Source organism: Canis aureus, chromosome 8 (assembly GCF_053574225.1).
Source record: "Canis aureus isolate CA01 chromosome 8, VMU_Caureus_v.1.0, whole genome shotgun sequence".
NCBI classification, from domain to species: domain Eukaryota; kingdom Metazoa; phylum Chordata; class Mammalia; order Carnivora; family Canidae; genus Canis; species Canis aureus.
Window position 1 is genome coordinate 39421105 of NC_135618.1, and position 13357 is coordinate 39434461.

Here is a 13357-nt window from a genome sequence, read left to right on the forward strand (position 1 = left end):
TTTTTTTTTTTAAATTTTTTTATTTATTTATGATAGTCACACACAGAGAGAGAGAGGCAGAGACACAGGCAGAGGGAGAAGCAGGCTCCATGCACCGGGAGCCCGACGTGGGATTCAATCCCGGGTTTCCAGGATCGTGCCCTGGGCCAAAGGCAGGCGCCAAACCGCTGCGCCACCCAGGGATCCCTGTTCCTTCTGTTTAAATTGAGATTTAACCTCAAAATGTTGAAAATAGAGCTACCTCATGACCCAGCAATTGCATAACTAGGTACCTACAGCAAAGATACAGATGTAGTGATCCAAAGTGGTACCTGCATCCCAATATTTATAGCAGCAATGTCCACAATAGCCAAACTATGGAAAGAGCCCTGGTGTCCATCAACAGATGGATAAAGAAGATGCGGTTTATTTATTTTTTTTTGAAGATGCGGTTTATATATAAACAGTGTAATACTACTCAGCCATGAAAATGGAAATCTTGCCATTTGCAACGATGTAGATGGAGCCAGAGGATATTATGCTGAGCGAAATAGGTCAGAGAAAGATAAATACCATATGATTTCACTCATATGTGGAATTTAAGAAACAAAACAGGATCGTAGGGGAAGAGAGGGAAAACGAAAAAATGAAATCAGAGAAGGAGACAAACCATAAGAGACTCTTAATTCTGCTGGAGAAGAGAGGGGTGGGGGGTTGGGGTAACTGGGTGATGGGCATTAAGGAGAGGGTACATGATACGATGAGCCCTGGGTGTTATATGCAACTGATGAATCACTGAACTCTACCTCTGAAACTAATTACTAATTTATTGAATCTAAATTTTAAAATGGAGATTTAAATCACATGCCATACAATTCACCATTTTAGAGTGTACAATTCAGTGTTTTTTTTTTTTTTCCTAAGTAATCTCTACCCCCAACCTGTGGCTTGAACTCACCACCCAGAGGTGGAGTCACAGCTTCCTCTACTTAGCCAACCAGGTGCCCCCAATTCAGTAGTTTACCATCACTTAATTCCAGAACATTTTTATCACACCAGAACGAACATCCGCACCCATGAATAGTCCAAGTTTCCCTTCAAACCTCCCCCAGCCCCGGGGGAACCACAAATCTCTCTGTCTAGATGGGTTTCGGCACTGTGGGCATTTTACGGCAAGGGAATCAGGCAGGATTTGTCCTTGGGCTGAAAGACCCTGCAGGGCGAGCACAGACAACATCTGTTTATCCATCCGTCACTTGATGAACACTCGAGGCACTTCACATTTGAAGTAAATAATTCAAAAAAGCCATGTGGCTACATCCGACACCTCGAGGCGGGCCAAGGAGCGACTGCGATGAAACAACTAGGTCCGACGCCTAAACAGGAGGTCTTCTAATTATTCAGAAAGGGGGTGGGGGTGACCACCCGCCAAACGGAACAGCCCCGCGCCCTGCGCCCCGGACCTCTGTGGCCCCGGCCGAGGCGGCCAGTGGCCGGCAGGGGGCGCGCGCGCGGCTCGGCGGTCCCGGCCACCCCGCGGGGCCCAGTGAGACCCCCCCACCCGGTGTCCCTCCGGAACCACCTGCTGCGCCCCCCACGCCCCGTCCCATTTCCCCACCGCGCGCACCACCTGTAACACCCCACAACTCATTGTTCGTACCCAGTGCTTCTCGCCCGCTCCCCGCGACAGAAGCCCCAGCACACCCGAGCAGGGGTCCTCGGGCATTGGGGTCCCTGAGACGTCCCCGCGGATTTGGGCTGGTGGGGAACAGAGAGGGGGCGGGCAGAGAGACGCCGGGAGTCGGAGGACCCGCTGGGCCCACGGGACCCGCACCTGCACCTGCACCTGCCCGGAGCCCGGGGAGGGGGTGGGGTGGGGGGCACTTCCAGCAGCAGCTTTAGGGAGACGGGAGCGAGGCGCAGGGGCGGGGGGACGGGGCAGCGTGGAGGTTTCTGGAAAGGAGCAGCGTCTTCACTCTGCAAAGGCCGAGGACGCGCGGCCGGAAGACCGGGGGCTCCGGCCTGGCGAAGGGGAGCGGGAGGCTCGAGGGGTCCCCGCGGGGCTGGGGAGGGTCGCGGTGAGAGGAGGCCCGGGGCGCCGTGCGGAGTGGAGGCGGGGGCGTCCCTGAGCCCGGAGCCTGGGGGGGCGGGGCTCGCGGGCAGCAGCCGGGCTGATGCTGGGGCGCCTCCGGCCGCCCCCCGCCAAGTGTAGGGGCCCGAAGCGCCCAAGCCCGCAGGTCCCCGCTGTGTCCGGGTCCCCACTGCACCGGGTGGTCGGAGAGCGATCGTGCAGCGGCTTGGGCTGTGGGGGGGGGGGCGAAGCGCAAGTGGGACACCGGTGGGCGAGGGAGGAGGGACGGATGGGCGGGGCCGGTGGGCGGGGCCAGTGGGCGGGAGGAGGGACCGTGGACGGGGGCGGGGCGGGCGCTGAGGATGCTGAGGCTTCAAGGATGCTGGGTTAGCCGAGCCAGTGGTTTCAATGAGCAGAGAGAACGGCGCTGGCAGAACGCGATCGAGGCCTTTAACCGACAGCCCTGGTTCCTCAGCCGCCAGTGGGCGTCACGTCCCGGGCAGGTCCCGCGGTCCCCTTTAAGCCCACCCGCCCGCGCCGGGAGAGCCCCGCCCAAACTATTCCGGGCCGCGGGGTCGCCGCCGTCCCGCCCCCCGCGCCGCCGCCCAATCCCGGGCTGGTCCCGCCCCCTCGGCGAGCCGTGGCCACGCCCCCGCACGCGGATTGGTCAGACCGCCAGCTCGGCTCCGCTGGGCGAAGACCCGGAGCAGCGAAATTCGCCCAAGGAATGCCCCCGCCCGGCCCTGCTGCGCATGCTCGCTCCGTGACCCCAACTTGAGGTGACGGCCCCGACCGAGGCGGGCGCCCGAGGCAAGAGGCTGCAGGACCTGCCGCAGCCCGGTGTCCGGAGAGGAAGGGCTCCGCTGCCGCCGACGCCCGGCCCGTGCCCGGTGAGGACGGGCCCCAGGGGGCCGGGGAGGGCCGCGGTCCCACGCCGTGGTCCGGCCCTCCCGGGGGTCCCAAAGGCTGCTGATGCTGGGAGGGGGGTCACCAGCTCGGCGTCCGGGCGCTCAGGCCTCCTCTTTCCTCCTGGCTCCTCCCCCCATCCCATTGGATCCCGGCCTGAACCCTGACGCCCCCTCCCCCCGTCAAGGGTCCCCACGTCGGTGTCCTCTCCTTGACCACACCCAGACCTGCCCCCTCCCTGCGCCCTCGTCAGCCTCGTCCCACTGTGCAGTTGGAGTGAGATCTTGCGGGGAGACACCCCGGAGGCTTGCTGGCGAGCTGGTGGTACTAACTGGAGAGGAGGGGAGCCGGGACGGGGGGCCGTCGGGGTGCCCCACACACAGATGTGATGGCCGATTACAGTGTATGAGTAGGAGCCCCTGTTCCCAGGAGCCCGCTATTAGGGGCAGGAGGTGTCACCAGGCAACATTCCCACGTGGGCAGGCTCTTCCCTGCCTACTACAGGGTAGCAATCCTTGACCTTTTTCGGATTACTGCTGCCTTGAGAAGTCTCCGTGTAAGGATGTGCACCTGCACGCCTGAGGGGGCCTGTCATCCCACCGGACAGCCCAGTGACAGTGGTCCATGAACCGCCAGGGACAGTGATTATCCGGCACAGCTGCCAGTACCACCACGACTTTTGAGAACAGCTTACCCTCACCTACCTGCTATGAAGGACCTCTGTCAGATTCACCACTATTCCCATTACACAGGTGGGACCAGCCCGGAGAGGGTAAGGGACATGTCCTAGTGGCTGAGGACACAGGTGCTTGGTGGCACTTTTCTCCCATAAGTGTGGAGGTAATTTTCTTGAGCCCTCATCAGTGTCCGGGCAAGGGTCCTATCTTTCAGAGCTTCAGGAACAAGGGATCGGACCTTGAATTAGTCACTCACTGCCGTAACAAATTACCACAAATTTGGTGGCTTTACACAACACAGCTTTGAGACTGAGACTCTCCTGCCAGTTCCTAACATTGTATGATTTGGGGTTTACACTGAGCCATCTTTACACCTCTGGGTCTGCTTCGGGCCGACCGATGTCCTGTCGGTGAGTTGGGATGAGTGGGCTACTGGAGGCGATATCAAATCACCAGATTGCAGAGTTAGAGGGAGGCTGTCAAGTGAGGGAAGTGAACTATTGAGCCCTTTGCTCTTTTTAATTAATTTCTGCTTTGCTGTTAAAAATTCTATTCATTCAGGGTGCCTGAGTGGCTCAGTGGGTTAGGTGTCAGACTCTCGATCTTAGTTCAGATCTTGATCTCAGGGTGGTGAGCTTTGTGTTCTATTTTTATTTTGTTATTAAAAAATAAAATGAAAATTCTGTTTGTTCAGTGAACTTTCATTGAGTGAAATTAAACTTTCAACAAATATATATTAGGCTTATTTTTTAAAATATATTTTTAAGGATTTTATCCATTTATTCATGATAGTCACACACAGAGAGAGAGGCAGAGGGAGAAGCAGGCTCCATGCAGGGAGCCCAACGTGGGATTCGATCCCGGGTCTCCAGGATCACACCCTGGGCCAAAGGCAGGCGCTAAACCACTGCACCACCCAGGGATCCCCTATATATTAGGCTTAAAATAGCTGCCTCTCAAGTCTTCCCCCCACACCTAGAAAATAAACCGCTAAAAGGTTAAGGATGACTCCAGAATAGAGGCTGATCCAGCCTGAACGGCATGACAACTCCTGTTCATGGAGAGCTTGATAAACAATTCATTTTTTTAAAGATTTAATTTATTAATTAGAGAGATTGAGAGTGCGAGTGGGGGGGAGGAGAAGATCGAGAGGGACAGGCCGACTTCCCATTGAGCCTGGAGCCCGGCTCCATGCATGGTCCCAGGACTCTCCTGGAGTCATGACCTGAGCCAAAGGCAGACACTTAACCTGCTGAGCCCCGTCCAGGCACCCCTGACAAACAGTTCAACCTCTGAAGTAGAAGTTACAGACCTCTGAAGTGATGGGCGCATGGCATCACCCGTGTCTCCCAAAGTATCAGAATCAGATGGATGGAAGTACTGGCAACAAAATGTAGATTCTCAGGCCCTGCTCCAGACCCTATGAGTGGAGGTGGGGGTCGAGTTGTCCTGGACTGTGTATTTGTCACAAGAACCCTGGCGATTCTTGGATGTATTGAAGTTGGGGGGCCACTGGTTGTAGACTTCATTTCCCTTTTTCTTCATATATAACAGTTTTAGGGAGCTCATTCACATACTGTGCAGCTCACCCACAATGTATTCATAAAGTTGCACAACCATCGCCATGGTCAGTTTTAGAGCCCTGCCATCACCCTAGAAGCCATCCCCACTAGCAGCCACTCCTCATTCTCCCGCTCCCTGCCCCTCCCACCCCTAGCCCGCCACACAGCTACCATCTCCAAGGATAGATTTTTCTGCTCTACAGATTGTCTAGTGTCTAAGGCCAATTTTATGATGTGGTCTTTCATAACTGGCTTCTTTCATGTAGCATAATCTCTTAATGGTTCATCCAAGTTGTAGCATAATTTTTTTAAAGCTTTTATTTATTTGTTCATGAGAGACACACAGAGAGAGGCAGAGACACAGGCAGAGGGAGAAACAGGCTCCATGCAAGGAGCTTGATTCAGGACTCAATCTCGGATCCCGGGATCAGGACCTGAGCCGAAGGCAGACACTCAACCACTGAGCCACCCAGGCATCCCAGCTAATTTTTTTTTAATTGCAAAACAATATTCGATTGTATGGATATGTGATCTTTATCCATTCATCTGTTGATGGGTATTTGGATGGGTTCCACTTTTTGATGACGGTGAATGTTGTGAACATTCATGTACACATTTTTTTTCAGATTTTATTTATTTCAGAGAGAGACTGAGAGTGCGGGGGGGTGGGGAGAGGCAGAGGAGAGGGAGAGAGAATCCTAAGCAGACTTGCGCTGAGCACGGAGCCCAATGTGGGGCTCGATCTCACACCCTGAGATCATGACCCCAGCTGAAACCAGATGCTTAACTGACTGCCCCCCAGGCGCCCCTCACCTACGAGTGGTTATATAGACATTTGTTTCCAGTTCTCTCGGGCATGTACTTGGAGGGGAATTGCTGAGTCATATGATAACTCTGAGTTTCACCTTTGAGGAGCCACCAGACTGCCACCATGGCTGCACTGTGGACATCCCCACCTGCAGCGGAAGAGGCTTCGAGTTTCTCCTCATCCAAACCAACACTTGTTCTGTTTCTTGGTGTGTTCCTTTTATTATATCCACCCTGATGGTGTGAAGTAGTATCTCATGGTGGTTTTGTTGTGTTTCTCTCAGGACTCATGATGTTGAGCATCGCATATGCTCACTGGCCATCTGCATATCTTCTTTGGAGAAAGGCTTATTCAGAGCCTTTGCCTATTTTTAAATTGCGTTGTTGGTCTTTTTGTTACTGAGTTGTAAGAGTTCTTTATAAATTCCAGATATAATTCTCTCATCAGAGATATGATTTGCAAAAACTCTTTCCCATTCTGCTGGCTGTCTTTTAAACTTTCTGGATGGTGTCCTCTGATGCACAAAAGTTTTATTTTATTTTATTTTTCACAAAAGTTTTAAATTTTTTTTTTTTAAAGATTTTATTTATTTATTCATGATAGTCACAGAGAGAGAGAGAGAGGCAGAGACACAGGCAGAGGGAGAAGCAGGCTCCATGCACCGGGAGCCCGATGTGGGATTCGATCCCGGGTCTCCAGGATCGCGCCCTGGGCCAAAGGCAGGCGCCAAACCACTGCGCCACCCAGGGATCCCAAAAGTTTTAAATTTTGATGGTGTCCCCTCTATTTCTTCTTTGGTTGCCTGTACTTATCGTGCCTTATTGAAGAACGCTCTCCTTGGTTTAAGGTCATGAAGAGTTCTTGTTTTTTTTTTTTTTTTAAGATTTTATTTATTCATGAGAGACACACAGAGAGAGGCAGAGACAGAGGCAGAGGGAGAAGCAGGCTCCTCGCAGGGAGCCCGAAGTGGGACTCGACCCCTGGACCCAGGATCACACCCTGAGCCAAAGACAGACGTTCAACCGCTAAGCCACCTAGGCGTCCCCTTAAAGAGCATTTTATTTTATTTTTCCCCTTATTACTTTTATTCTAAATGATTACTTCTATTTTATTATTCATATTCCAATAATTCTTTCTTCTTTTTTATTTTTTTATTTTTTTAAAGATTTTATTTATTTATTCATGAGAGACACACAGAGAGAGAGGCAGAGACACAAGCAGGCTCCATGCAAGGAGCTCAATGTGGGACTCGATCCCGGGTCTCCAGGATCGCACCCCAGGCTGCAGGCGGCGCCAAACCGCTGCGCCGCCGGGGCTGCCCTCTTTCTTCTTATTATTTCATTCTTAATTTTTCTCATTAAATTTTATTTTATATATATATTATACAAATTCATTTTTCCTCTTTTCATTTGTTTTCTAAGTGGTATTTATTTTGTGACCTATATCTAAAGAGCATTTTAAAATTAACTTTTATATAAGGTGTGAGGAAGAGGATCACTCTGGGATTTCAGCCCCAGACCAGGGAGACTCTGTGAGCAGGAAGGGGGGGCTGGCTAAGAGGGACGTGGGCTGAAGCCAGTCCGCTGGTGGTGGGGCTCCCACCCTAACCTTTCTCTGCCCAGAGCGGCTCTACCAGGGGATGCTTTGGCAACGTCCTTTCTAAAGCTGGTCCCTGTGTTCCTCCAGGGCTACTGTGTCACCCTGTGGGACAGGATGGGCAGGGCAGGGAAGGACTGTACTGGGGGAGCAGAGGTTGGCTTGTTCCAAGGCTTGACTGGGGGGACCAGGGGCAGGAGGGTTAGAGGGTTACAGAGACACCGATTCCGGGGTGCCTTGTTATTAGGCAGATTTCCTTGAGGGCTCAACCCTGGAGGTGAGGGCTCCATATCTGTCACAGTCCAGGAGGTCTCTGCTTTTATGTCTAATAGCCAAGAGACTGGGGAGGAGGACTTACAGGGGACAAGGCATCCCAAACCCTCCTTGGCGTTGCACCTGACTCCTCTCATGGATGGGGTCTTGGAAAACTTTGGATATCTGGGCATGGCCTCTTCAAGCCGTATGTATTGGGAGGGATCCCAGGAAACAGAACTGAAAACCGGGTTGGATAAATAGGGCCGGGGCTGGGGGGCAGGTGGGTGTCTGTGACCCCTGCCATTGCCTGGGTCCTGAGATGCATAGGGGAGACGTCTGCTAAGGATGAGGTCATGATTCTGGGCTACCACTGTATGCTGAGAAAGACCCTGCCATCCGCCCACCACACAATCACCCCCAACAGGCAAAAAGGCCACTCTACACTGCACTGCTGGTGGCCTCTGTGAGTAGTCCTTTCTTCTCCAGGCCAGAAGCCAGGGAGCCCTGAGTGACTGTGGAGTCTCTGGACACCTCTGCCGCCCTGTCGCCTCCCAGCTGAGGCAGCGCCAGCACTGGCTCACACACAAGGTCACTGCCCTCCCGGGGCCCCGGCACCTCCCGAGTGCTGGGTGGTCCAGGGCCTCTGGCCCGGGATGGGGGACAGGTCTCGTTGTGAGGCCAGAGAGTGCCACCTCCTGGAGCCACGCTTCCCCTTCGTGGTGTGCAGTGTGCCAGCGGGTGCCCGGCTCAGTGTCCCGGTGACACAGTGTCAGGATGAAGGCCACCGGGCCTTCTGGGGGGGTCCGTGGCTGAGCTAATGTCTGGTGCTCTTGTCTGATGCTTGGTGCCCGGGAAGGTCAGCTACTGTCATCCTGGACGAGGCACACCAGGTACCGTGAGGAGACGGGCTCTGGATCCCCCTCGGCCAGCTGCCCATCTCTGCACTTCACAGTGTTGGCTGTCCTGGTGTGCCTCGGTGTCCTCATCCATAAATTGGGTCACCAGGGATGATCGGCTTTCGTAACATGGGGCCAGGTTAAATGGGAAAACCGGTGAAGACACATCCCACCATGCACAGCTCCAGCACCCCCGGGCTCTCTTTGTAGAAGCTCAGGGTTTCCCCTGCCTCCGTCCTGCAACCCCTGGAGAGCCCTGCAGGTGGCACAGCTTACAGACAGGAAGGTGCAGGATGGGCAGGGAGGTCACCGAGCCAGGGCTGCGGGAGGTGGGGGCAGCCCCACAGAAGCCCCGATCCCCCGGGGTGCTCCTGCTCTGTGCTGTCAGCCCCAAGGCCCTAAGGCAGCCACATCTGCCTCGACCTCCACCCACATCCATTTTCCTGAGCACCAGGCCCGAAGGTGCCTCCACTGATGGCTTTTGCTTCCCTCCTTAGGACAGAGCTCCTGGACTGCCAGGTTCCCCACCAGGGAGGAGGAGGAGGAAGAGGAGGAGGAAGAAAAATCCCGCTGCTGGGGCCTGAGCATGGCCTGGGGGACAGGCCATCGTCCCAGAATGCCCCTGTCAGAGCCCAGCGAGCAGGAGGGCGAGAGTGTGAAGGCTGGCCAGGAGCCATCCCCAGAGTCCCCTGAGCCAGGCACAGATGTCGTCCCCACAGCCCCCAGGAAGCCGAGGAAGTTCTCCAAACTGGTCCTACTGACGGCCTCTAAAGACAGTGCCAAGGTGGCAGGAGCTAAGCGCAAAGGAGTGCACTGCATCATGTCCCTGGGGGTACCCGGCCCTGCCACCCTCGCCAAAGCCCTCCTCAAGATCCATCCTGAGGCTCAGAGGGCCATTGAGGCGCCACCCCAGGAGCCTGAGCAGAAACGCAGCAAGCTGGACCAAGGTGAGGCCCTGGTTGTAGCGAGCACAGTGTGAGCAAGACCCTCCTTGGGCCTGAGGCCCCCTGACCCCCGGGATTGCAGAGACTGGGCCAGCTCTGGATTGTGTGTATGCGCTGTGCACATACCACCACAGTGTATGCCTCCACGCACATGTGTCTGGGTGTGGATTTGCCTAGGAGGGCACCTTCATGTGTCCCTCCGGGTATATTCGTGTGGGCCCTTGCGTGTGTGTCTAAGGTCCCTGGCAGGCCCCCACCCCGACTCAGCTTGGTGCAGGTGACACTGCACTACATTCTTGGAACGTGGAATCCTGAAGGAGTGCCCGGTGTCTGGGAGGAGATGAGCTAGGCTTCTTCCCAACTGGAAGTGTGTGTGGTGTGCGGTGCCCTGAGGCATGGAGACAAGGAAAGCCACAAGGATCGGCCTCCACTTGCAGCCTATGAACAGGTGGCCCCCTTGGAGCCATCAGGGCACTGGGCCTGTCAGCCAGTCCTGGGAAAGGTGGGGGGCCCTCGTTTTCCTCCAGTTAGCTGGGCCGTGCCCTGATGGAAATGCAGAGGAATGCTCTGAAGTCCTAGGGGAGGGAACTCCGCTGCTTCCCCTGGAGCTGAGACACTGCAGCACTGAGATGGGGGTGTCTCCAGCCACAGGCCTGGAGTTTCAGGGGACCCAAGGGAACCCTCAGCATCCCTCAACTGCTGGACAGGAGCTGCACTTAAGGAGTTGGGGCGCCCCATTGCCCGAGCCCGGAAGCCCCTCTGCAGCACGTCCAGCTCACCCTTGAGTGTCCCGGCCAGTCCTCCCCCGAGTGTGTCCTCATGTCTACCTCCTGCCACCCACCAGTCCGAAGGTCGAGGGTGCCATCCCCATGACTTGTGAAGAGGGATGACATCTAAGCCCACCGGCTGGGCACTGCAGAGGGTGGAGCGGGAGGATCCGGTCAGGCCATCTCCTGGTCCCTTCCACCCCGACTGAGACCTCTGCGCACTTCTCAGATCTGCCTGGGCCCCGGCACCATGTGGGCCCCACCCCACGGCCCCTTGGTGAGAATGAAAACAAAGCCACCCTTCCTCTAATAGAGGGCTGGAGGGCAGAGCAAGGGGAGTCAGCCCCATAGACTCCCCTAAGCAGTGCTCTTGCGCAGTGAACAACGCCCTCAACCTGCTGCCCCATGTATACCTCTATACCTGGCCCACAGACTCTCCCACCTCTTCTCTCCTCCCAGGCCAGGTGCTGGGGAGAGCAGTGCTTAGCCCAGGTTTGGCCCAGAGTTCCCTGGGAATGACTGTCGCAGCCTCTGTGTCCCGAGCTGGTGGCCTTGGGGGGCATGTTGTGTAGTCAGCCACCAGCACCCTGGAGCAGCCCCTGGCTGGGCTGGGAGCCTCAGGCCCCGGGTGCCCCCCTCCCTTTTCCTTTAACGCCAGCCTGACCCACTGCCTTCTCTTCCAGACGGAAAAGAAGAAGGAAGCTTGGCAGGGCAGCCCGCCCCCAGTGCCCCGGCGGAGGGGGAGCCCACTGCAGATGCTGTCAGGCCCGCGCTCCTGTAGCTCCTGTAGCTCTTGCCCACGTGTCTGCCCTTACGGCCCGTGAACTTGCCTGTGACTGCTCGACCCAGGGACCCAGCCGCCAACTGATTTTCATTCTCAAACACTGTATAATTTTTTCCAAATCCAGCACAAATTACTTTTATAAATAGAAAAAAAAAAAAAACTACCAAAAACCCTCATAAAGAATAAAAGAAGCCGTATGCTAGGTCCCATGATGGACAGGTTTTAAAACCTTCCATGGTTCCGGGTCCTTTGAGACCCAGCTGCAACCCCTCCAGCCCTCGCTGGGCCCGCTCCCGGGGCTGCCGGGCTGGGCCGTCTCTCAGACCCCTGGCCCTCGGCCTGGAGACCACTGCTGGCCCCAGAGACCAGTGGGGTCTCTGAGCTTTCTCCTTTCTGCTGCTCTTGGCCTCAAAGTGGGGCAGTGGGACGCTGAGGCCCCAGCCCCTGGGAAGCCTATCCCACCCCACCCTGGCCGTCCCTCCAGGGCCTGTTTCCCAGCAGGCCTCAGTCTGTCCTGCTGGACCATCAGGAGGCTTGTCTCCTCCAGGCAGCTCACCAGTTGGCAGCTTCCCCCCACCCTGCATAGGGGCCCGTGTTCGCGGCTGCCCAGGGTTCTGCTGGGGAAGGGGTGGGCCTGCAGTACGGCAGGGGGACCCCGACAGTAGTATATGATGCCCCTTTCATGTTCCTTCTGGGTGTTTTGGGGGCTGAGATTCCTGGGCATCTGAGCCCCTCCCCAGGCACCTCGGGTGCTGCCCCTGCTGGAGGAGGACGCAGACCAAGCACAGTTACCCCCTGCAAGCGGAAGTCAGGGTTCCCTGGAGGCCCCCGACAGGAAAGGCTTCAGCCTCCAGTTGCTTCACCTTGCCTGGTCCTCATTTTGTGAAAACTGCCATTGGACAAAGGAAACAAATGGATTATTTCTAAAAAGTTGAGACTAGAGGCCTTATGTTTTTGAACATCATTTTCCCAAGTTTAACCTGTACCTAGGGACCCCTCCTAGGAAAAGTGAGTTCCTCACACCCCTTCCTGCCCAGTCCACCTCACTGTTTTCCTCCAGCCTGGTTGTTTATAACATTTATGTTCTGTAACCATCATTTGAGATGTTCCTTTGTCTTAATTCTATATTTAAATAGATTCCTGCTCCTCACCACGTTTCTCCTTTCCTGCCGCTCTGTGTCATCCATCGTGATCCGCATGGTGGGCCGGATTGGTCAGATGACAGGAAGGCATGAGGAGTTGGTGGTGGGGTGTCCCCTCCCCCTAACAGAGGGAAAAAGGGGTATGAGGAGGACAGAGGGCAGGCAAGGCGCGACTTGGCATGGCGGGGCCTGCTGTGCAGGTGGCCAGTGGCTGTGGTGGCCAGGTCTCAGGGCCTGTGGGCCTGCAGGCCACAGGGAAGATTCCAGGCTCACCACGGGGAGGGGGAGGCCAGGGAAGGATTTATGCAGAAGACGCATGTGGTCAGCATTGTTTTACAAAGCCCACAGGGACCATGAAAGCATCCAAAGTGTGCACTGAAAGGTGCTGAGGAGGCCACCACTGCCTCGAGGGAGAGGAGACAGAGGGAAGGTGAGGGGCGCTAACAAGACCTGAGACTTGCTCAGTAACAGGTTATCCCTCTGGGAGGGACAGTGCCAACCCTCCAGGAGGAAAGTCCGTGATTCCTGTGAAGAGTGTTTCCCTCCTGGGTGAGAGCAGAAAATCCTCAGAGGTCACAGACCGATGCCAGTGCTGGGTCTTCGCACTCTGGGCGAGGGCGGGCGGGGGCCTTCTTTACAGAATGAAGGGAGGTCTTTGTCGAGTCACAGGCGCCTGAGTGGCTCAGTAGGTTGAGCATGGGACTCTTGATTTCAGCTCAGACTGTGACCTCAGGCCGGTGAGATCCAGCCCCGTGATGGGCTCCACGCTGAGCCTGGAGCTTGCTTGGGATTCTCTCCCTCTGCCCCTCCCCGTCCCCCCCAAGAAGAGTAAACAGGATGACTAGACTCTTCCTTCAAAACATAATTTACTGGACTTCAAGCTAAAAAAAAAAAATGTTCATGGTCATTGAAATAAATACATACGGGTAACAAGACAATATTACAAATATCTGCAGTTATTCTATCATCT

General features: G+C 55.4%; 1 protein-coding gene across 1 annotated transcript; it reads left to right on the top strand.

The window, feature by feature from the left end:
* Window positions 1-2726: 2726 nt before the first annotated feature.
* FLYWCH2 (FLYWCH family member 2) lies at window positions 2727-12395 on the top strand. The gene is made up of 3 exons (XM_077906286.1): window positions 2727-2940; window positions 9248-9697; window positions 11145-12395. The coding sequence occupies exons 2-3, from the start codon at window positions 9337-9339 to the stop codon at window positions 11240-11242; spliced, it is 459 nt and encodes a 152-aa protein (XP_077762412.1). The 5' UTR covers window positions 2727-2940; window positions 9248-9336; the 3' UTR covers window positions 11243-12395.
* The last annotated feature ends 962 nt before the right edge of the window (window positions 12396-13357 follow it).

What these genes read in the sequence shown, in the direction of transcription:
- FLYWCH2 (XM_077906286.1), top strand. Translation starts at nt 9,337, where the DNA reads ATGGCCTGGGGGACAGGCCATCGTCCCAGAATGCCCCTGTCAGAGCCC. An exon ending in ACGCAGCAAGCTGGACCAAG is followed by an intron (nt 9,698 to 11,144) that starts GTGAGGCCCTGG and finishes CTTCTCTTCCAG; the next exon opens with ACGGAAAAGAAGAAGGAAGC.